At 42.5% G+C, this 25,438-nt stretch overlaps 1 protein-coding gene across 3 annotated transcripts in view; it reads left to right on the forward strand.

Annotated features, from left to right (window-relative positions):
• Positions 1–25,438, forward strand: part of LHFPL3 (LHFPL tetraspan subfamily member 3) — a 566,274-nt gene that overhangs the window by 400,810 nt on the left and 140,026 nt on the right. For all 3 annotated transcript variants that reach the window (XM_032402332.1, XM_032402331.1, XM_032402330.1), the window contains exon 2: positions 4,618–4,854. In XM_032402332.1, coding sequence (XP_032258223.1) covers positions 4,618–4,854 — 237 coding nt within the window. The remainder of the gene's footprint in view (positions 1–4,617; positions 4,855–25,438) is intronic.

A 25,438-nucleotide genomic window follows, 5' to 3' on the forward strand; every position in this document is an offset into this window, starting at 1 on the left:
ATTTATTTAAAAATTGGATTTGGGGGCACCTGGGTGGCTCAGTCACTTAAGCATCTGACTTTTGGTTTCAGCTCAGGTCATGATCTCACAGTCCTGGGATCTGGCCCTGCATCAGGCTCTGCACTCAATGCAGAGTTTACTTGTCCTTCTCCCTCTACTCCTCCCCTCCGTTCGTGCTTGCTCACATGCGTGCACTCTCGCCCGCGCTCTCTCTCTCTCAAACAAATGAATAAATAAAATCTTTTTTAAAGATTGGATTTTAGTCACAGATTTCACTTACAAAGCTTTAAAAGCTTTTAAATGCAATTGAGCTTAATTTTTATTCTATAATACGACCATCCAGATTTTCAGAACAGATACATTAGAAGAAGACCAAATGTTTCACTTTAAAAAGAAGGCCAACAAGAAGTGAGTGGGGCATCCAAGACATTCCAGTGCCCTGTGGCCTACCGGACACCTGGTGTGGAGTACCCTTACTGGGGGGAGACCTAAACATTTTCCCCAGGAGGCTGGAGCCCGACGCTGCCAGCCCAGGTTTTATCCTCAGATTTCTCTGAACGGCTACTCCCTCAGCCTATCGAAAATAAGAATTCCATTTCAAAAATTCTGTTTTGTAACTTTGAGCCAAATACCCATTGCATAAAATGAAGCACAATTGCCTATTCTCTATCTCCTCAGATTCATCTTGTAAAATTTGATTAAGGAAATCCTATCCTTTGAAGATAGGGAGCAATGATAGAACCACTCTTATTCTCCTGTGGTTTTAGTTTCAGATTATTAATTCTGCCTCTGTTTTTATCCTGATCTGTAACTCAGAATTTCTAGAAATGGACCTTTTAAGATAATCTACCCTCAGTGTAGAAAGACCTTGAGAAAAGATGTCTTTATTGATGTCACCATTCCACAAATATCCTGTTCCAGTGAAGTTGTCCTGCAATGTCCAATAACCTGCCCAAACCTGTGTCACTTGGTGATTTCTATTAAGTTTTGCCAGAGCTATAAGTAATATAAGAGTGTCATTCTCCAAGTGATTCCCATTCATAAAGGAAAAATACTTGGTTTTCATTCTTTCTGCATCAGAAAGTAATTTTCTCATACATAAACATTATTTAATGTGTAAAAACATTTAGAATATTTTTAAAATCTTCCAAGTAACATAGTATTTTTAGAGGAGATTTTTCTCAACTGTGGTTTGGATTCAAGCATCTTGTGTGTCTTCCCAAATAAAGTTAATTTTTGCTCATGGAAACTACATTTTTTTTTTTTTTAATACACAGATCATCATTGCTAGAAAGACCTTGGAGAGCATGTTGGTATTGAGTGCTAGGAGATAACAGAAGGAGTGGGAATTTGAAATATTTTGAAATCATCAACATTTTTCTTTTTTTTCTGTTTTTAAAGATTTTGTCAGAGAGAGAGGGAGAGCACATGCACGCAAGCACAAGGAGGGGGAGCAGGCAGAGGAAGGAGCCTGATGCGTGATTCGATCCCGGGACCCTGGGATCATGACCTGAGCCAAAGGCAGACACTTAACCTACCGAGCCACCCAGGCATCCCCATCAACATTTTTCTAATTGTTCTCCTGAGTACTTGTAATCTATTGTCTGATCATAACAAAATTATCTCTGTTGAATGTCCCCTTTTAAAGATGAATCTTCAACTAGATTTGTGACCTTGGGTAGTTGTAATATTGACTTCTATAAACTATATATTGGAGTATACTGTCTAGGTGTTTTAATTCATTTACTCATTTGTTTTACTTTCCCATTCAAAAGTATTTTAGTGCCAGCTATCTACAAGGCACTGTTTTAGGTGCTAGGAGTACGGCAGCTTACCAAAGTTTCCTTCCTCAGAAAGTTTACAGTCTGTTAATTGAAATACTAGTAAATAAGTAACAAATGTAAAAAGCTACAAGGACTCTGAGTAGGTACAGTCAGCGGCTACAGGGGTTCTGAGAAGGGCAATACTGTAGGTCAGGAAGAATTCGAGATGGCTTACTTTGTGCAGGGTGTTGCATGTGACTTGAGCGTTGAAAGCTATTTAGGAGTGGACTATTTAGGCACGATGGTGGCAAACACTGGAGACAGAAGAGAAAAAGAGAATGATCCCCAAACTTGGTGCGTAGACAGGGAGTCAGGTGTGGCTCAACCCAAGTGAAATGGAGAGTCTAAAGGGGAGGGGAGCTGGGAAAGTAAGTGGGGGCTAGATCATGGAGCCTAAGATGTCTGCATGTTCTTCAGTACCAGTGAGGGGTGAGGGGGAAACCACCGAAGGTTTGGAACATGATGGTCTGAGCAATCATATGTGATCTGGATTAGAGTGAGGTGAACTGAAGGCAGAGGGAAGTTAGGGTTCCTTTTGAGACCTAATGAGGCATAAACTAGGGAAGTGTCCATGACACCTACTTATGCAGAGATCCTGCACACGTACTGTTCTGTAATATAACATGAGACACTAAATCCAAGTTCTCCCGGGCAGTCTTCCCTCTTGGTCTCTGCGTCCTCCACACCTGCCTGTGGAGTCATGCTCCTGTAAAAAATAGGAAATCAGGTGTCCACTGCTGGCTTGTTCAAGAGGTAGCAGCTTGCCAGCTTCAGGAATTGTTTGGCCCTGACCATCACACAACTGTACATTGGTTGTGGCGTCAGAGTCGTCTTAAGTGGCATGCCCTGGAACCAGAACCTGCCTTGAGGCATAGCCCCTGCCTCCCTTGCAACCTCAACATGATCACCTTCTCCATCCCATTACTGATCTCCTGGTCGCTCCTCGAACACCCCAGGCCTCTCTCCAACCCCAGGGCCTTTGCACATGCTGTTGCCTGGAACATCTTTCCCATCAATTTCATAGGTCTAGTGCCTTGTCTGTTTCTGGCCTTCGCTTAAATGTCACCCCCTCAAGAGGCCTTACTGTTATTCTTTATCCAAGCCCTTTGTTTCTTTCCTACCTAGGACTTCAACTTCCAACTATTTTATTTGCATGTTACTCTTTTTTTTTTTTTTTTTTTTTGCCTCTTTCCCTGCTAAAACATAGTATGAGCCATGTCTCTTTTCTTGATTACTGTATCTCTAGCACCAAGAACAGTGTCTGGCACTCCATAGGAGATCATCAATATGTAGCTGTTGAATTAGTGAATGAACCAATGAATTAGTGAATTAATGAACACACCTGTTCAGAAAGCCCTCCATAACCTAAAGCTATCTTCATTTATCCCTAAATAATTAAATATAGAGTGGCAACAAATGACCACTTATCTTCCGTAATCTGCAAAGTGACATATTCTATAGAAAGTGTTCATAGGATTCCCATAGTGATATTTGGGAGATGGAATATAAGTATTCTGCTTAAATTCCTGAATTTCCATTAAAAATTCTGGTACCACAATATGTTGCAGTTTTTTTCAGCCTTCTAAAAATGAAATAGAACAGAGATTAGAAAAGAAAATATCAGGGTGTATTGCATCTGCTAAGTATAGATTCAAAAAACTTTTCAGTGTGTGTGTGTGTGTGTGTGTGTGTGTGTGTAAGGAGGTTCCAATATGAAATTATTTTTTACTATGACTCAAAGTCCGTCTACACTGGGTATTTTCCATGTTATCCTAATTCCTTATCTGGCTGCTGTGGAGCTCTTCAAAGCCAGTTTTGAATTGTCATTCTGCAGTGTTATGATTTCTTTGGTTTATTTGCAATGGAAGCCTTCTCACAAATGCACACCAAAATTCAATTTTTTTAGTATTTTCTTATAGATCAACATACCTTAACCTCTCTCAGAATGCTCAGGCTCACGATAAAGAGTGCTCCCAGAGCTGCAGGGCTAGGCTGCTTTTAAGTAAACCGGCAGAGTGGGGGGAACACCCACAAATATTCAGGGTAGGAGAGTGATAAGATTTGCTGTTCTTTAAATCAAGAATTTGAGGGGCACCTGGGTGGCTCAGTGGGTTAAGCATCTGCCTTCAGCTCAAGTCATGATCTCAGGGTCCTGGGATGGAGTTGAGTCAGGCGCCCTGCTCAGTGGGGAGTCTGCTTCTCCCTCTCCCTCTGCCCTCCCCCCTGCTCTTGCTCTCTCTCATGCTCACTCTCAAATAAATAAAATCTTTTTTAAAAAAATCAAGAATTTAGGAGCGCCTGGGTGGCTCAGTTGGTTAAGCAACTGCCTTCGGCTCGGGTCATGATTCTGGAGTCCCGGGATCGAGTCCTACATCGGGCTCCCTGCTCAGCGGGGGCTCTGCTTCTCCCTCTGACCCTTCCCCTCTCATGCTCTCTGTCTCCCATTCTCTCTCTCAGATAAATAAATAAAATCTTTAAAAAAAAAAAAAATCAAGAATTTGGGCGCCTGGGTGGCTCAGATGGTTGAGCGTCTGCCTTCGGCTCAGGTCATGATCCCGGGGTCCTGGGATCGAGTCCCGCATCGGGCTCTCTGTTCCTTGGGAGCCTGCTTCTCCCTCTGCCTCTCTCTCTCTCTCTCTCTCTCATGAATAAATAAATAAAAATCTTTAAAATAAAAAAAAAATCAAGAATTTGAAGCAATGATTTGACACACAGTAGCAGTATTTATTAAAATAACATTTATGTTAACTACTTTGTTTTTTCCTTTTTTTTTCTCTCTCTCTCTCTTTCTCAGCTGCCTGCCTTGTGCTTGGCTGTATGATTTTCCCTGATGGCTGGGATTCAGATGAAGTAAAACGGATGTGTGGAGAAAAGACAGACAAGTACACTCTTGGGGCTTGTTCAGTTCGCTGGGCGTACATCCTGGCTATTATTGGGATTTTGGATGCCCTGATCCTCTCATTTCTGGCATTTGTGCTTGGTAACCGACAAGACAGCTTGATGGCCGAAGAACTGAAGGCAGAAAACAAAGGTAAGATTGCTTTGGGGAACTCTTATCTCTATGCCTCAAGCACGTCAAGTCCAGGGCTTCCGTTGTGGGTCTAGTTTGCTGCGTCTTTCAATGCTATCTAGTTCATAGACTTTCCCCTAGACTCAACTCAAGAAATTTACACAGTTGAAATACGGGATTTTCACACTTTACCTTTCTAAGGTTCTCGGAGTCCATTATTATTTAAATGCATTTTTCCAGTTTCTTTTTCCCTCCCTAAGTTAATGGCTATGATGCAGCTTGCCTTTTTTTTTTTTTTTTTTTTTGGTCTAGTTGGTTAAATAGAGAGTACATCCTCTCCATGTATTTCTGCTGTTTTCCAGGTTGAAATAAATGCCTGGGGGATCTCATAAAACCATCTACAAACGTCTTTATTAAACTGTTCACAATCATTTTATTTGAAATCAGACTCCTCCTCTCAGAGAGAAGGCACGATATTGGCCCTAAATAGTTAGGGGTTTCAACAGTTACCTAATTAACTGAATTTTAAATGTGTTATCTGGATGGTGAAAAGTTCTCCTATTTACAAAAAGAAAATGCCTTCTGAGACACAAACTAGAATAAAAAACAGGACATTGACTAGTGAGTGATATGTAAATATTACAGAGTGCCAATAAGAAGTAGCAAGTCCTTATTCAAGATGACTCTCCATTCTCTTTCCAGACTTTTAAACCAAGTGTTTGGGGATAGAATTTTACCGTCTCTGTCTGTTGCACGCTTAGATTTATTTCACTGTTTTGTCTTTGTTATTTTTAACTTTAATACTTTGGACTTACATCAGCACCTTCAATTGAGTGACTGATGCTTCTAGTTTTTATTTCTAATTGCAAACTAAATCCATCCTTGAATTATGAAATTTAGCTTACTACTTCAAGTGGTTGCTAACTTCAAAAACTCTTCACTGCTTCAACAGGCCCCAAATAGAAGTATGTGTTAGTGTCTACAGGAAGGTCACATGTAATGATAGTGTAGCAAGCTTTATATTTAGACCATCGCTGTTGATGCTTGTAAGCTATGAACTATAAAGAGAGAAAATCAAGAGGTCTAAGAAAGCACGGTCATCTTTGAGCTCTTTCTCGTCCTGATTTGTAGACACAATACATACTAGTTTACTTGGTTCCATCAAAAATATTCTAAACATGGGGCAGCTGGGTGACTCAGTCGGTTGAACGTCTGACTCTTGGTTTTGGCTCAGGTCATGGTCTCAGGGTCGTGGGATCAAGCCCCGTGTCAGGCTCCTCGCTCAGCATGGAGTCTGCTTGTCCCTCTCCCTCCCCCCTCTGTTCCTACCCTCATATTCTCTCTCTCTCTCTCTCTCCCTCCAAAATAAATTTAAAAAATTAAAAAAATTCTAAACACAAAAATCTTTCACAAGGGAGTAATGCTTTCTGAAAACATAATTACTTCCTTCTCATAGTTGTACTTTCTAGATTAAAAAAAAAGATGATACAAAGATAATCATTATGCTTTATAAAGCCTGTTACAGATTTAAAGTGCCGCCTGCGCTCATTCATTTGGAGCCCTAGTCCAGTCTTTGTAATCTGGTGGATGTATACGGGTCTCTGTCCAGTTAGCTTCACTTCAAAGTTAATACCAAACAATTATTGTTTGGTATTATTTATACACTTGGTTCATTGTTGAAACTTCCAAAGTTGGATTGTTTGGGAGAGGACCAGTCAGTGATTTTGTAGGTTTGTGTATGAACAGTTTAAACAGTAGTTTAATTGCTTTCAAGTGCGTGCAATAACCAAAACTACCATCACTGTTGCTTTCTATAAATCCTAAGGGAGGAGACATCTGATAAGTGGTGATAACTTGTAAATATGAAATTGATTATATTTAAATAGGTACTTTTACAATTTGTATGGATACATCGATATCAATTTTCACTTATTAAAACTATTTTTTTCACTATTCTTTTTCTGTCCCTTGATAGCCAAGGCCTCCTTTGGATGTCAGAGCAATGCAATGAGATAGAGGCCAATCTAGCTCACAGAATTTTAGCAGAATTTACTAATCCCATGAGGCTAGTGGTACCCTAGAAACAGACAATACAATATCTCCAGTCTTGGCTCAAAAGAGTAAAACATTCATATCTTCTGATATACATTATATTACTACACACACTATAATACCTTTAACAATCTTCTTCTAGTTTTATGGTCTGCCAGTCATCCTATAATAAATAGCAGGAGCATTATAGAGAGAATAAACCTACAAGTGGAGCGTATGCCCCCAATTCAAAGAGGTTTGTCCTGAGGAATCTCATGATAGGATCATATCTTCTTTTTGTAGCTTTTATAATTAATCTAGCAACACGCTTCTCTGTGTATCTGGAAAAGCCACCAAATGGGCTCAGGTTTGCCATGTGTCACTACAGTAAGGATACTGCTTAGATCCATGAGTCCTGCCTAACACCCTCCCCAATGGATAAAACAAGAATCACTGTTACGTAAATCCTAGACTATATTGAAACAGGGAAGGGAACGCCATTCTAATTGTTGAGCTGTACTCCATTCACAGATTCCTTAAGGGAATATAGGATACTACTGAGCCATAAATTAACCATGACAAAGGTACGATTCAAAGGGAACACAAGGGAAAGGTACACAGGTGAGCTCTCTACCTGGACAGACCATGGCCTGTTAAGATAAATTTCCAGGGAACTCCCCCCAATCCCATTAGAGCATCTCCCTTCAACACCGCCTGCAACATTTCTTAAGCATTTTCCAGGCAGCAACTTTGAAGATGCAAGGGTTGTCTCAGAAGGAACTTCTGCAAGAGATAAAGTTAATCATCTATGTTGCATCCTCAGAGTCCCACAATATTTTCTCACGCAAAATAAAAGGCAACAAAAACCCCACTGAAAACAAAGAGAAGTGAAAACTATTTAAATATCCAACTAACTTACACAGGAGTTGGCACGTGTGAGAGAATTCGACTGTGTATTTGGGAAACCAGCCCTGCAGGCTGTGTGCTGTCCCTGGCTCTGGGGACAAGAGCGGGCAGGCAGGTGTTCATTCTTCTTGGGAGCTCAGCAGCATGATTTCTCAATGAGCCAACAACAAGAGGCATTTCACCTTGATATGCTGCTTAATTGCATATTTTAACACACTGAACTGTGAAGTCAGTTTAATTATGTAAAATTAAAGTTTCATCCAGATAAAAAGGATTTGAAATGAAAGCTTCATTTTCCATTTCTTTCATTAATTGTGAAAGGATAAATAATTACATTTTCCAGAACTCCTGTGCCACAAATATCTCTTTCCTTGTCAGACACCATTCATAAAGAGGTATGTTTCTGCATTTGTGTATATGGTCTTTGGAATTGCTTATCAGATAATTGGGTCCTCTCATGAGCAGTTTTAAAGTCACTCTGTCTTCTAGCACTTAAACTGCAAATGAGAAAACATGATTATCCATTAAGAGGTGACTCTAGCTACCATTTATTAAGTGGCTTAAGCTCTTTCTAATGCTATAATAGGTGGAGTTAAATTCATTTTACTCAACTAACTAATTGAGAATCCCTTTGGAATTTTGATTTAAGGTGCCACAGCATGCCACGCCACAACCACACTGTGAACGACAGCGTGGGGTAGTGGAAAGAACGGGCGCTGCCTGGAGCTAGCGTGGTCTCTGACATTACCCAAGAGCCCTGCCCCTAGATCTCAATAGTTCCAGAATGAATCTTCCTCCTCCATAAAATACAGGCTTGTCCAAATGGCACCTGCAGTTTCTTCCAGCTCTAAAATATTCTAATTCTGGGGACACCTTCAGAGGTGTTCTTTAAAGATGCTCCAAGGGCAGTAAGTGCTCCGGCCCTCAGAGCAGTGAATATTCCAATGGCTCTTAGGAACTTGTTCGAAACTTAAGGGTAACTACAAGGGAAAGATGAAGGTCAAGGGGAAGGAGCTCTAGGATGCCCAGGGTGTATCTCCCTGAATAGCGTTCTCACACCCGCATCATTCACACCACCAGGTGGAAGGAGTCAGATTTAGAAACTCTGGCCCAGGGCAGAGGAGCCTCCTCACCCCACTAATTCCCATGTTATGCGGTGCCCATGTGGACACCTTGACAGTGGACAGAGCCCCAGATCAGAGAGAAAAACTTTGTTTCTGGTCTCAACTCCAGCACAAAGGGTCATTAGGACTTTGAGCAAGTCCCTAATAACCCAGAACCTCGGTTTTACCTTCTTTAAAGTGAGAATAATAATAATACCCAGGTCTGCCCTCTCCATAGGGTTGGGAAAGTCCTGTGAAAGCATGTATGTGGACCAATTTATAATCAATAATATCTATGTAAGCTTTACTCATTACTAATCATTTGTCCTGTATGACATCTTATTTGATCTTTGCAAGAATCCTGTGAGATAGCTGTCATCATCCTAGTTTACACATCAGAAACTGAGGCTCAGAAAAGTTAAATATTTTATCTAAACTTCCATACCTGGGAAGGAATGAATCCAGGGCTCAAACACAAGTCATTTTACTCAAATTTTCAAGTTTTTTCTACCATACAAGATGATGGAATCTTTTTTTTTTTTAAGATTTTATTTATTTGAGAGAGAGAGCAAGAAAGTGCAAAAGCAGCGGGGAGAGGGAGAAGCAGACTCCCTGCTGAGCTGGGAGCCTGATGAGGGACTCAGTCCCAGGACCCTGGGATCATGACCCTAGCCAAAGGCAGATGCTTAACTGACTGAGCCACCCGGCACCTCTGGAATCATTTCTTAAAATATGCTGATTCTGTTGCTTTCAACTTGACCATTGAGCCCTGTACAAGTAAAGAGTTCAGTCTTACTTTCATTTGGTAGCTTTTAGATAATGTTAATCAAAAATCGAATCTACTTGAGAATAGATGTTGGTACATGGTATTTCAATTGTCGTTTGTCTTGAGGTATATTTTCACTTCTCTTTTGATTTCTTCTGTAACCCATTGATTATTCAGTAGCATGATTGGTTTGGTTGCAAAAATGAGAAGCAGCCTTTAAAACTGATGCTCTTACTTGACTACGCAACTTTACGAAAACCTAGTGAGAAAGATCAGGAAGGCCTGGCAAAGAGTATCAAGCCCTTTGAATTAAATCTTTAATAAGGCCATAGTGAACCCCCTATTTCCCAGTGGAGTTAGTGTTGAACAAAGCGCTCCTGGTCATAATTCTTATGTCACCTTTTCACAGTCAACTGCAGTTAGCCACCTTGAGACTCCTTCATCAGCTTCCAATAGCTGCCCTTGCCCAGATACCCTTCTGCCTCTCTGGACTCTTTCTGCGGAGTCTCCTATGGGGCTTCCTCCCTACCTCTCCACTCTTTCTACCTGTGCTCACTCTGTAGGTTATCTCATTGGGCGCCATGGCTTGAAGTAACATCACGCTAATGACCCCCAGATTTAATCCACCTGTACCTCTCCAGTGAACTCTGGTCTCCCATACCCAGCTGCCTACTTGATACCCTTTCTGAATATCTACTTTGCTTCTCAAACTTAACATTTCCACAACTGAGCGCCTGATGTTTCTCTCTCCCAAAGCTGCCACTTCGCACATTCTTCCCCATCTCAGTTAATGACTGCTTTATCCTTCCAGCTGCTCAGGCCAAAACTTCAATCCCTCTGGACTCCTCTCTTTCTCTCACAACTTACATTTAACCCACCCCAAACTCATGTCCGCTCTACCTTCAAAATGTAGCCAGAAACCTCCAACTTCTCACCATCCCCCTTGTGGCTTCCATCTTGGTTCAGGCAGTCATTGTAAGACACTCCCACATGGTTTCACTGGATCCACCTGTGCACACTTTCAGTCAGATCTCAACAGAGCAGCCACATGATACTGTTAAAGGGTAAGTCAGACCGGGCCATGGCTCAGCTCAGCATCCTCCAGTGACTGGATGATCTTAGGGTGAAAGCCAGAGTCCTTCAGTAACAGTCCCCAAGACCATGTCCATCTGCCTCCATCTTTGCCACTCTGACCTCTCTGTTTTTTCCACCTCATGTCCTCTGCTCTGGACACACCAGCTTCCTTGTTGTTTCTCAGACACACCAGGGACAGTCCCATCTCAGAGCCTTTGTGTTTGCTGTCCTGTCTGCCTGAGATGTCCTTCCTCGAAACCATACAACTTGCTCCTTCATCTCCTTCAGGTTTTACCCAAATACCACCTTCTCATTGAGGTGTTCCCTGGCCAACCTCTCTAAAATGTCACATACACGTGTATTCCATCTAACTCACCAAATAGTTTACCTGTTTGTCTTGTGAATTGTCTGCCCCCAGAAAAGCTCTACAAGGGCAGAGATTTTTGTCTTTTGTTCACTACTTGTATTCCCGGTGCCTGGAATCATGCCTGGCACCTGTGGGCCTTCAGTAACTATGTGCTGCGTGAATGAATTATTGAATGAAAATGCATCTATTCTGATCTCTCTCTTACAAGGTCATTCCATTGTTGCACAGATCTTAACCTTAGAGAGTTTTGGTTTTGGTTAAGTTGAAATACACCTCCCCCATAATGTCCACCCATTGCTATTCCCTTTTATACTTTAAGCTCTTGACTTATTTAGAAACACTTCTCCTGTCTGTAATGGCTAAAGTCGCACATTGGCCAAAAGGCCTAGTTCCCCATGTCTTGTTGGGCATCTGGAGACATCTGTGTGGTTACTGCTGTCCACTACCCACCCAAGGAGGGTCCACTACCCACTACCCACACAAGGTGCCACCCCTGGGGGGAATAGGAGAGACAGGACATCCAGAAGTGTGGTGGAAGGAAGAGAATTCTATAGGAGTCACTCGTGAATGTGTTGCTGGAGACTGCCTCCTTCAGTTTACCTTCCATGCCTAATGGTAATTTGGAGAACATCTGAGTTTGTGAGATTAACTCCAGTCCGTTCGACAAATACATGTTGAGGTCATAAATGTACCATGGCATGCTCGAGGAGGGAGTTCCTTCTTTGACCAGTAGCCAACCTCAGATGGTACCCTCAAAATCAGTATCTTCCTCTCAGCCTTCCCCAGTTAGTGGACTTGGAGACAGAAGGGGTTTATGACGTGGAGGGCAAGCATAGTGTTGACTTTGAATGCTCTATCCTTATCCACTGTACTCCAAAAGACACAATGATTTTGATGTCTCAGTGATCTTGTCCATGCCTGAGAAAGGAGCTCTGGGTAAATATTAAATCAGCTTGAAGAAAGGAAGGAGGGGAGGGAGTAAAAAACAAAGAAACCTTATAAAACAGAGTCATGATGTCTAAGATTTAACCCTACCAATAAATTTTCAGTCAGCATTCCAGCATGACTTTAAATGAAGTCTTATAATTAGGTTAAAGTCAGCTTTGCCCTCCCACCCCTCACCTTCTCCCTTTTACCAGTAACATTATGGGAGTTGAAAGCGGGAAGAATCATGACCTTCAGAGACAAGACCCAGGCTTAAGGATTTTTTTTTCTAAATTATAGATATGTGGCCAATTCTTTTTTCTTTTATAAGACTGGATCTAATTTCAGATCTATACACTCTGGATAGCTTTGATAGGCACCTCAATATTTGAAGTTTATTAGTGATCAATTGTCTCTTTCTAAATTTGCTGTTTTTATTTTAACCTGTAATACAGACTTGCTCATTAAAGTAAACTGCTTTTATTTTAGGGCAAATCTATTGTTTAAAGCCAGTTAATCTACACTTGTGAACTACAAATATACCTCTGAAAATTTTTTCTCCAGCATAAATATACCAAAAGTAGTTTATTTTCTTCCTGTTTAGATAGTTTCCCAGCCGTGAACCCCTCTACCCCTATCCATCCCGAAGCCTCTGGTTCTTTCCCATATGCCCCATCAGAGAAGAACAGTTACCAAGTGAAAATGTTAGTGTTCTTGACTTAATTCTAGTTGAAGCTCCTTGGGCCCCAGCTTCCCTACTCAGATTTGTTTTTTAAGGTACATAAAAAAATTTTTTTTTTTGGCAGAGCAGATGTTTACACTCTTGCTACCTGTTCAGTGATTCCATTGTAAGGTCAAAGAATACAGTGAAAATGTATCCTGTCATTTGTCCCTCAGAAAGGAGAAACATAGTTGTTCTTAACATCTGGCAGGGTGGATAAGAACAGAGCGCCAAGAAAAATTCGGCTGAGATAAATAAATGTGAAGATTACTTGCCAAAATAGGTGTCGCCTCTTAATGCTTCACAAAATACAGGACTCCCCAAACCCTACAAATTTCATTTTTTACTCTGAGTCTTAAGAACAAGGGCTATGTCTTGTTTATCTGTTATCTCTGGTGTCGTCGATCCTGGGACATGGTAAATGCTTAATAAATTTGAGCACTTATTGTTACTTTTATTGACTCAATGATGGAAAAAAAAAAAACCATAAATATTTAATGAATGTCCCCACTTCTGTACCTGAAGCAGTATGTCCCTTACTTCATTGACAGCAAAGGAGATAAATTCGTGCACACGTTACATGCTGATACATATTCTAAAAGAATCGTGGAGTAGTATGTTAGAACGATAGACTGTAACTCTGCCCCTGGAGACCAACCACTGCACCTCTTTCAGCCTTGTTTCAACAGCCACAAGATTGTCCTGTGCACTTACCGTGTGCCAAGCAATGGCCAAAACTATGGCATTCACCTCACCAGACCTTTATCATGTGCCTCACGCACGTCCGGCCTAGTGGTAGACACTGGGAGTTCAAAAATGAGTGGGAGAGGGCTTTGCCCTAAGTCTCCCCGTTAGGGAGGACATTCAGTGTTCGATTTCTGCAACCCAACCCAATTCTGGCGTCTGTGTCTTCACCATGTTGAGTGAGTGAGTGAGTCCCACTCCCTGACAGCTGACTTACTCCAGCACCGGTGAAAGATGATGCTTGTGACAAGCAGAAACTGTTTGACACACAGGGTTTCATCCACTGAGAGGCTTTAAAAAATCAGCCGTGGGAAAACATCTGCACATCTATTAGTATTAAATAAGCAAAGGAAGACACAACTATGAAGAAATGAAAAATAGGATGGATGTGAAGCAGGGACAAGGAAGATAGGAGAGATGAGAAGTTTTCTCCTCTTGCTAAAGCATTCATTTTAGAGCAGCCTACTTAAAATCTAAACTCCAGAAATGGCTTCAGGGAGAAGTCACTCCGAACGGCCAATGTGATCCCTCTCGAACCCTGGCTTCCCAGCCGGTCAGCCTGCTGATACCCGGCAAGGGCTCTATTTATGCATCTGGCTGATGTTTTCTTCCTGCTTCACTGCACACCTACCCTGGGCTTCACATTTCGTGGAGAGGAAAATCAGTTTGGATGGAAGATACCCTCTCCCTAACTTAGCTTGACCATGTCCCCTTTGATGATGTGCCTGGAATAATCAGGAGGCGGAGTGCGAATTCTGGCAGGTACGCTGCCATGCTGTGTGCAAGTCCACATGCTGTCAGAGCCCACGACACGAGAGTGAAGACGCCGTCAAGAGATCTGGAGGGCAGAGGTCAACCAGGGAGAGAAGCAGCTGTGGTGTTAGCGTCAGCCCCCTTGACGAATGTTCTGACAGAGCCACTAGACGGGCTGGCGAGAAGTGCGGGCAGGGGCGGCTGGAGATGGCCCAGGTGAAGGTGCAGCCCTCATAAAGGGGCAGCTTCTCCAGAGAAAATCAGCTATCCCTTGTCCCAGAGAAGGCGACAAGCCCAGAAGTCACATGAGCAAGCTCCACCTGTTGACCTGAGAGTTTCTCACCAGAGGCTGGCCTCTCGGTGCCAATATACAAAACGAACCAGACGTCCTCTGTCCATTCAGGTAGGAGAAATGTGATTGCTTGGTCTCTGGGAGCTTTGTTTCTAGTTCACCCACACACACAAAAAAGAGAAAAAACTTTTCCTGACCCTGGTAAGGGGTGGGTGCAAACATCACGTGTAAATCAATAAAGCTCTCTCCAAGTCCCTTTTTTAGGAAAATTTTCTACAAGCATGAGCAGCTGTTGTTGTTTTTATTTGTTCATTTCTGTCTCCTGTATTATTCTGGTGGATTTTTTTTAGCGTATAGTAGACACACAGTGACACACAGTTAATTCCGGTGTACAGCCTAGTGATTTGATAAGTCTGTACTTTATGCTATGCCCACCACAGGCGTAGCTATGACCCATTCATTTTAGAGCAGTTACATTACCTTTGACTATTCCCTGGGGGAGTTTTCATACCTGGATCCATACGTGCCGTTACATTACCTTTGACTGTTCCCCATGCTGTACCTTCTATTCCCATGACATTCATTCCATAACTGGAAGCAACTGGGTTTTTTTGTTTTTCTTTTGTAGTCAACTGAATGGTAGACTTAATAACTTCAGATGTGGGGTGATAATGACCTATTGGGGATCTCTCCTGGGGATCAAGCTAAAGGAACATTGGAATACAATCACAGAGGGAGGTCTTGTAGCACTAAAAATCGTGTGTGGTTCTGTACAACCATCTAGAGAGATTTGAAGTGTATTCCAGTGCTTGGGTCCCACCCCAGAGGTTCTCATTCATTTGGCATGAGGTGGATCCAGGTATGAAAACTCCCCCAGAAAATTCTAACGTGTAGCTGAGGTTGAGGACCAACGGGCTCACCCAACACCCTCCTTTTACAGATAAAGAAGCAAGGCCCAGAAAGTAAAGAGCATCTCATCAGCTTGAATTATTATCATTAGAAATCAGTAGGTAACCCATAGTCAAGTCTCACTCTGTAAAAGGCTAAGTGTTCATTGCTGGTAGAGTTCCACTGCTGCCTTTTTTGGAGAAAGAGCTCTCCGGCAGCCCTGGGAAATTGATTGGTGCCCCCTGCTAGCTCTGCAAACACGGGCAAACCTCTCTAAGCCTCAGTGTCCCCACCGTAAGGGCATTCCTAGAAACTGCCTTGTGGAGATTTTGTGGAAATAAGGTAATTCATGTAAACTGTCACAATGTCTGGCACATATCAGCTGTTGTTCCTTTCAGAGCTTTGATTTTGCTTGACAGACACATACATAGTGCTTATTATACGCCATGTTCCTGTGATCCAGAGCACATGCCCTAACCACCTCCCCTGCCCTTGTTCCTGCAACCCTGTGTTGTCCTGATGAAGGCCTTACTACCATCTAGAGATTGCTTCATCCACGTGCTTAAATATGATTTTGTCATCTGGTAGATTTATGAATATTTTTAATAAGACTGATGAGGGCTGATTGGTTGATTGGTTGGGGGTTTGGTTTTGTGTGTCACCTGCCTACATAAACCTGAATCTTGGGATGAGCTGGGGGGAGCTTCTCCCTTTACACTTGCTGCCCAGCGAGCTCACAGTGTGCAGCTGGCTCTGTACATTCAGTGACAGTTACCACGGAGAGCCCGTGATTCCCGGATGGAAATGTGACTCGCTCCTTACAGTGTTGCCTCTTTTCAACCTGGCTAAGAATTACTCCAACATCCCCGGAAAGTAGGAGAATATGATCACTTCCGTTCTTTCCCAGGATGAGAAAAGTGTAGTGCCACGAGCCTGGCAGGTCCCTGTGTTTGGGGGAGAATGCATCTTTATTTCCCTCACTATAAACATAATAAAATCCACGTATCAAACCAACATAAGTAATAAAATTTTTATTTGGAGTTACAATAAATTGTGAGACTCTTCCCTCATTATGCAAAAAACCCCGTTTCTCTCTGGCTGTGTCTCCCGCTGCTCTCTGACGTGATCCCTTTGCTCAGCAGCTCACTCATACCCACTAGGTAACACTGACAGCAAGCCCTGTCGTTATAACTCTCCAGTAGTAACTGTCAGACTTCTAGGAACACAGTATTTACCTGGGATGCTTATTTTAAATGGAATGAAGTTACCTGAGATGCTTATGTTAAGGGAAATGAAATTCTGGCATCTGGAATCTTTTACTAATTTATTTTTTTAAACTAGTTTTAGGTTAACAGCAAAATTGAGGGCAAGTACAGAGAGCTCTCACATACCCCTTTCCCCATACACACAGCCATCCCCCTATCAACATCCCACATCAGTGTGGTCCATTTGTTATAGTCAGTGAACCAACGTTGACACTGAAGACTGTAGTTGACATTAGGGTTCATTCTTTGTGTTGTACATTCTCTGGGCTTTGACCATTGGAAACTTCGTTTTTAATAAGCCCATTTAAGTACATGTGATGCAGTTGATTTGAGGACCACACCTTAAGCAACACTGCTGTAAGTCATTTGTAATCATATTAACACTAAAATTATAATGTAATGATGTAGAGGCCAATGACCATAGCCAGACCATCATCCTTGCTTTAGAGTTCCTTTTCATAAATATCCTGGCCATATTCCATGCATAAATAGGCTCTATTCTAAAAGTTTATTTCTAATTTGGTGTTTTGGAGCTCAGATCACATATTTTTTTCATAGAAAGAATTGATGTGCACGACAATCAAGTTCTTGGACCTGCCCTTCAAAGCTTATTTCATTCATAATGTTATAGGACTAAGGTTATTTTAGCAATCACATTTTAAAAGGAAGCAAGGGAATTGTAAACCCATCAAGTTAGTAGACAAAAATATTTTTTAAAAATCTCTGAGAACTGGAGGTGTGGTAGGATTTTTTAACAAAACTTCAAAAGCACAAGCCTTAAGGCAAAAAATATATATTAATCAAATTACATCAAAATAGGACTTCTGAGGGCACCTGGGCACCTGTGTCATCAGTTAGGCATCTGCCTTCGGCTCAGGTCGTGATCTCGGTGTCCTGGGATGGAGTCTCGTGATGGGCTCCCTGCTCAGCGGGGAGTCTGCTTCTCCCTCTCCTGCTGCCCCTCCCCCTGCTCATACTTTCTCTCTCTCTCTCTCTCTCTCTCTCTCAAATAAATAGAACCTTAAAAAATAAGAGAACTTCTGTTCATGAAGGACAACAAGGACAAAGACTAGGTGACAGATTGGGAGAAGTTGTTTGGAATATTTCAAGCCAACGAGTGTCTAGACTAAGGAATTCCTCCAAATTAATAAGAAAAAAATTAAAATCACTTACAAAATGAGTAAAGATAATGAACAGTTTATAAAAGAGGAAGTTCAAAAACTGAACTAGCATATGAAGAAATGTCCCAAATTATTGGTAATTAGAAAATTGTAAATTAAAACAACAATGAGTTGTCAACTTAGACCTTTTAGTCTCACAGAATTTAAACAAGATAACAGGTGTGGATTTGCTTCCATGCATTGGTAGTGGGAGTGTGGGCTGAAGCAACTGTTCTAGAGAGCAATCTAGTCCAATTGTTAAACACACCCTGTGACATGAACAGTTCTGCTCTGGATTTATATCCAGGAATTTCTCCCTAGGGTGCTAAGGGACTGTGTATGAGGATGCTTACTAAAGTATTATTTGTGGTGGGGAGTTGCAGAAAATCGGGGTGTTATGCAGGGGTGAATAAATAATTTGGGGTGAGTGAAACCCATACTATTATGTGGCAGGTCAGAGACAACAGATTAAATGAACATGTAACAACATGGACAGATCTTAATAAAAGATGTGTAATGAAAAAAAGGAAACAGAATAAGATAGGTAATAAAATATCGTTTATGTAGATTGAAATTAGCACATACCAAACAACTATCCACATTGTGCAAAAATGTATTCAAATAAAAGTGTGTACATTAGGGGTGCCTGGCTGCTCAGTCACTAGAGCATGTGACTCCTGATCTCAGGGTCGTGAGTTCAAGACCCCATGTTGGGCATGGAGCTTACTTTAAGATAGATAGATAGTTGGATAGATAGATGGGTAGATAGATGGGTAGAGAGGTAGCTACAGATATATTGGTTGCCTGTGGATGGGGGAGCAGAATGAGTGGGAAATGGGGATAAGGGAATTCACCGAGAAGAAGCAGTGGGTGTAGAAGTAAAGAGTGTGAGCTGTGTCATCAGACTACCAAGGTTACAACTTCAGCTCTACCCCTTACTAGCTGTCGATCTTGGGAAAATCATCTGATGTCTCTTGGGCTTCTTCATGCATAAAATATAGATCATATTATCTATCTTACAGCAGAATAGTGAGGTCTAAAAGATATAATCCAAGTAATGCACTTAGCTAAGTACTTAACATATATAGTGAGTATTCATAATAGAACTCCAGCCTTATCACAAGGACTGGTTCTGGGAACATAAAGATTTAAGGGTAGGGGGCACCTGGGTGGCTCAGTTGGTTGAGTGTCTGACTTGATTTTGACTCAGGTCATGATCTCAGGGTCCTGAGATCAAGCCCCCTGTCAGGTTCTGTGCTCGGCACAGAGTCTGCTTGGGATTCTTTCTGTCCCTCCCCCTGCTTACACTCTCATTCTCTAAATAAAATAATAATTCTGTTTTTAAAAAAAGAATTAAGGATAGGAAATAGAGCTGGGGAGAGAAAGGAGATGGGAGAATTGAAGTAGGAAGAGGGTGGTGACGATTAAGTTTTCCATGTCTCCCATGAGAATCTCATGGTTTGGCCTTATTCTTCTCTCCTTTGCCCTGTTTCCTCCCCTTATTTTCTCTCCTACTTCCCCAGAACCATAGCAGGTCCCACTCTTTGCCCCCAGATGACAGAGTAAGGTGGGAAAGAAGCACAAGGAGTAAAAAAGAGGAGGACCTGGGATGTGGGGTGAGGAGATGAGAAAGCACGGAACATGTCATTTGATTATTGCTGTGTATAAACCATCAGTGGCTTAAGACCATCATGTATTATTCCTGACATGTCTGTGCATTACCTGGTGGTTGGAGCATCTGGATTAGATTTGTCTGGGGTGTTTCTGCTCCACATGTCTCTCATCCTCTTCCTGGAAATAATAGGCTAGGATGTCCTTCTGGTGGTGATGACAGGGGCACAGAGAAACCAAGTTCAACAGCAGCAGGACTTCTGAAGCCTCTTCTGTGTCACAACTGCTAACATCTCATTGGTCAAAGTCGGTCATCCTGGGTGGGGAATTATACACCACCCACAGGAGAACGGCACAGCAAAATAAGACAAAGAGCAGGGAAGGGTGAAGAATTGAAGCCATTGAGGCAATCCACACAGGGAGCCACAGATTTAGAGTGACAAGAGAGAGGGAACACAGCCTAGCTGGAAAAGCAGGAAAACTGAATGTCAGGCTGAAGAAGGGCTCTCGCACATACCAGGAAATACTTATCCACATTATGGCGGAAGCCCCAGTGACTAGTGTAGTATTCATTTTAATACTGTCAGTTGGTAACTAGGAATAGATAGGTCTTACTCTGGGCCAGGGGGTGGAGATCTTGAAAGAAGTAGACAACTGTATCAATAGTGCTGTTTTGAGATTTGTTTTAAAGACAGAAAACTCTCAGAGCACCTGGGTGGCACAGTTGGTTGAACGTCCAACTCTTGGTTTCGACTCAGGTCGTGATCTCAGGGCTGTGCGATCGAGCCCCACGTCTGGCTCCTCACTCAGTGTAGTCTGCTTAAGACTCTCTCCCTCTGCCCCTCCCCTGCTCGTGCTATCTCTCTCTCTCAAATAAATAAATCTTTTTAAAAAGGGAGGGGACTTTCTTGAATTCAGAGCAAGGGTGGAGACATTTAAGGACTGAGACTGAATTACAAGTTTCTGTAAAGTTTGTTCCTAACCTTTAAGTAACAGTATATGGCCCTGAATGTTTGATAGACTTACTATGAAAGAGTGATCAGATATTATACATATCACACATGCAATCTTACAGGCATAGATTCATTTGTCTGTACCACCTGGCCCACTCCACATGTCATTGTTTGCTTTTCACGGGGAAAATATCACCCAAACAAGCTATAAAACAGATGCACGTAATCTGTCCTAGGAACACACACCGAGGGGCTTCTTCCTATTATTAGAATGCTCTCTCAGTCTCCTGTAAGAGTTGAGTCTTAAAATAAGACTAAATATTTAAAACACAGAGTGTCAAGTTTCCTTAATCCTCCTTTTTTAAAGATTAGAGCAGGCTTATGTCGTCTTGAATAATTTAAGAGGTGCAAATACAGAATTGTCATTTGAAACATCTCAACTCAGGTAATTCCATGAATGTTTCTCTCTGTAATATGCTTGATTGACAGATGATTTCCCGAGTTGATTTTTAGATCGAACCGAGGACATGTAGACATCTGAGGGAATTGCTTTTCGCTGTCTTTTGTTAAGCAAAGGAAGATGGAGTGGGCCGATGCTTAAGAAACTCTCATTTCCTGAAAACTGACTTTTTAAAAATGTCTTAAGTTGTCTGTGTCTGCGTGAGGGGGTGTGCCTGCGTGAGGGGTGTGTCTGCGTGAGGGGGTGTGTGTGCGTGAAGGGTGTGTGCGCGTGAGGGGTGTGTCTGCGTGATGGGTGTGTCTGCGTGAGGGGTGTGTCTGCGTGAGGGGGTGTGTCTGCAGGGGGCTCCACTGGCCTTTGAATGATGACAATAAAGAGTCGCCTAATTCAGCAGTGACCTGCCTCACAGGCTATGTCATAAGGAATAATGGATAAAAAGAGGATGGACTCCTTTGCAGCTACAAAATGCTACAAAGATGATAATGAGGAATAATTCCACAGAGAACAGAGGTTTTGTAGCCAAGAAGTTACCAAGCAGGGTTTTTTTTTTATTATGTTGTTAATCACCATACATTACATCATTCGTTTTTGAGGTAGTGTTCCATGATTCATTGTTTGCATGTAACACCCAGTGCTCCATGCAATACGTGCCCTCTTTAATACCCGTCACCAGGCTAACCAAGCAGGTTTTATCAGAAGACTTCCCTTGTTCCCTAGGTCTGGCATGAGGACAGTGCAGTGAATCTGGGGGTGCCTAGACCCACACTGTACAACAGAAATGTCATGTGAGCCACATATTTACATTTTCTTGTAGTCATATTTTTTACAGTGGTAATAATACTGTGGTATACTTGAAATTTGCGAGGATCTTGCCATCTGTAGCCACATTTTAATTTGTTAAAAGGTGAACTTGCTTTTATTAATTAATTTTATGACTATATTTGAACTTTCAATTTAACAGTAATCAATAGAAGAAATTATAAATGTTACATTTTGCTTTTTGCATACTAAGTCTTAAAAAATCTGGTGTGTATTTTAAATCTGCAGCTCATCTCAATTCAGATGAGCTACACTGCACGTGCTTGGTGGCCACACATGGCCAGTGGCTCCTGTTATAGGACAGTCCAGGCCTCAGCGGCAGACAGCCCACTTAATATGAGATGTCTGACTTGCACTGAGGAATGTCCATGTGAAAATTCTCTTAATTTTCCACAAGCATTGATGGAATCTTACCGGCTAGATTTCCCAGCAGGAACCCAGCTTCGGGAAGGGAAGAGGAGAAGCACCCTTGTTTTCCAAGGTACTGTAAAAGCAGGGACTTAGGTCACCTCATTTTCTCTACAACAGGTCTGTGAGGAGAGGAAATGATCCTCATTTCATAGAAGAGAACGTCAAGATTCAGGGAGGCCAAGGACTTGCCAAGGTCACACAACCAGCGCTGGCAAAGGGGGGCAGGGACTCAGGCTTACCTCTGAGCCCTGGCCCTTCCACCCTATCATGTTCCTGCTCAGGCATCCCTGGGTAGCAGGTGCTTCTCAAACCATTGAGCTTCCAAATCCCCTGGAGGTCTTATTAAAACACTGGCTGCTGGGCCCCGCCCCCCAGAGTCTTTGATTCAGCAGGTCAGGGTGGGGCCTCCAAGTTCCTAGGAGATGCTGATGCTGCTGGTCCAGGAATCACACTTTGAGAACCTCTGCCGTAGAGACTGGATTTGATGCCTTTCTCTTAAGCTAATAATGGTGCTTCCCTATTCTGCCTGAAACCAAAGTTTGATTGATAAATGCATCCATTTTTCTCTTAGCTAAAGTTGACTACCATGTAGTATGGACTAGAACAGGTCCCCTCATTCTGAACAGTTTTATTCATTTATAATTAACCATTGAACATAAGTTCTTCATTGCAGGTAGGGAAGCATACACCTCTTCACTCAGTTCCTGCAGGGAACAGGAAATTATACATGTAGATGTATTGTACCATGTAAGCATGGGATAGTCTTCTCTAAAGTTCTCTAAGGTACACACACTTCAAAGTCATCACTACTTCCTTTTGAAAAATTCATACAGTATTTCATTGAAGATGCAGCCACATCAGGTATTTTCCCAGTGGCACTTTTTTTTTTTAGATTTTATTTATTTGAAAGAGAGAGCACAGGAAGGGCAGAGGGAGAGGGAGAAACAGACTCCCCCCTGTGCAAGGAGCCTGATGCAGGCTCGATCCCAGGACCCTGGGATCATGACCTCAGCTGAAGGCAGACGCTTAACTGACTGAGCCACCCAGGCACCCCCCAGTGGCATTTTTAAAAGACAAGTGATAGTCACTGTGCTTTCGCCACAGTTTAGAAAAATCGTATCTGAGGGGCACCTGGGTGGCTCAGTTGGTTGAGCGGCTGACTCTTGATTTTGGCTCAGGTCATAATCTCATGGGTCATGGGACTGAGCCTCTAGTGGGGCTCCCTGCTCAGCAGGGAGTCTGCTTGAAGATTCTGTCCCTCTGCCCCTCCCCCCCTCAAATAAATAATAAATCTTTACCAAAAAGAAAAAAGAAAAATCCTATCTGAGTCTGCAGTTTAACTATATTCTAACCACCACGGCTGTGCTCAAAAAACAAGGAATTATTTACCTCTCTACCTAACCACAAGTCCCACCACCTCTTGCTATATCAAGAGGCAGAGGAGCACTTTCAATCTTCCTAGCCGTTGACCTCTAGCCCTTTTCATTCTTGGAAGGGAAGACCTTTTCCGTTCCTCTCGTTTATTTTTAATGACTTTTGAGCCCTCTCATCTACCCCAGCTCCACACCCTGCCACATCTGAAGAAAAACAACAGATCAACTTCTGTGTATCATGGAGCCCATCATTTTCACAAGATGACAGCAGTCCCGGGTGTGCTGATTGGCCAGGACTAGGTCAAACTGATATTGGCACTGAGAGTGGAGTTATCTTCATTAGAGGCTAGAGCAGAAATCTGAGTAACATCTATCTGTGTGTTCCAAACAGAAAAGGGCGGCAAGGCTCTGTTTTCTCATCAGTCATCAGATGGCAGTGTAAACGAAAAGTAGGCAGCATGGGGCATTAGGCTGGAGAGGCCATGAGGTCTCTCCACTTTATTCACAACCTATACCTTTCATAGCAGATGCTTTAAGCCTGTTTCCTTATCTGAATATAGATTGAGTGATTTGGGTTTTTTTTTTTAGGGGGGTGGAGCTGAGGGAGAGAGATAATCTTAAGCAGACATTCCATGCCCAGCATGGCGCCCAACACGGGGCTCGATCTCACAGCCCTGAGATCATGACCTGAGGCAAAATCAAGAGTCAGACACTTAACCAACTGAGCCACCCAGGTGCTCCTGGTTTTTATTTTTAAATTTAGAAGAGTTCATCTTTCCAGCACTGAGAGCTTTTAGGAAGAAACAGGGTGGGGTTTTGATATATCTGAATAAATGAAAAAGACTAAAAATGATAATACCCCCAATCTCACAAAGACATGTTTTGAACAAAAACATTAGAAGGAAAGGCCACCAGTTGAGTCATGTCACCGAAAAAACCTGCCATTTCTCCACGCTTTCCCCTACCATTTCCTCCTTGACCACTGGGCTCTGCTCTGTACTTGGGCACTGGTTCTGGAGGAACTGGTGGAAAAGGTAGGTTTGGGGAAGGCTGGAGTACAGCTCATAGACGCAGAATCCCTTCATTGGAGTTGATTCAGAAGCAAGTAGAACTGCCCTAGAGTAAATTTCTTCAGATACTTAGCCTACTAGAATTTCCATTTAACTGCATCTTTGTACAAGCATAGACCTCATCCTTGAAACACAAAGCCCACGCCTGGGATGAAGAGACAGGATACCATACTGCAATCCCTTTGGTAGCAGCGCCAGCAGGCCATATTAAGAAACAGCATTTTGTCTCAAGAACATCACAAGGAAGAAGATTAATAGATTTTGCCAGGCACCACCAAAGGATTTTCTAACCTAGCCACATTTCCTTGCTTAAGCTCAGTCTTCTCAGACTTTCACATGCCTATGAGTCAACTAGGGATCTTGTTAATACACAGGTTCTGATTCCAAAAAAAGTCAGGTGATGCCAGGGCACCATCTCTAGCAGTAACCTAGAGAACTCTGTTTCCTATCTGGAAACACTGGCTGGCAGGACAGAGCTAATATCCAGGAGCTGAGAGTAGATCATTGACTGGAGCAGGAGGGGAAGAGGAGAGACACGTAACAAAGAGAGAAAATAAGCACCCAACTATGAGTGACCAGAGAAAGCAGGTGGAACTTGGCATCCAGAGAGTAACGTGACAAAGAGCAGGTGGTAATAGCTAGGCAAGCAAATGCAGTCTAGGATGTGAGGCTCGTTGAAAGGGTAATGTATGCAGTGGGGAATCTCAAAAATACCAGCTATCTGCGTGAGCAGGGAGCCGAGTTGCAGATATATAGCCATAGAGCTCAACACGGAAGAGGAGACAAAGAGTTGAGGGAGAAGGGGGGGACAAGAGGATAGAGGTCTCAGCAAGGTCAAAGAGATGGTGGGGAATCGAGACAGACTCAAATCAAGGTCCACACGACAAGGATCCATTTACCAAAAGTGGAGCTTC

The sequence above is a fragment of the Phoca vitulina genome, unplaced genomic scaffold (assembly GCF_004348235.1).
Source record: "Phoca vitulina isolate PV1807 unplaced genomic scaffold, GSC_HSeal_1.0 scaffold4, whole genome shotgun sequence".
Taxonomy (NCBI): domain Eukaryota; kingdom Metazoa; phylum Chordata; class Mammalia; order Carnivora; family Phocidae; genus Phoca; species Phoca vitulina.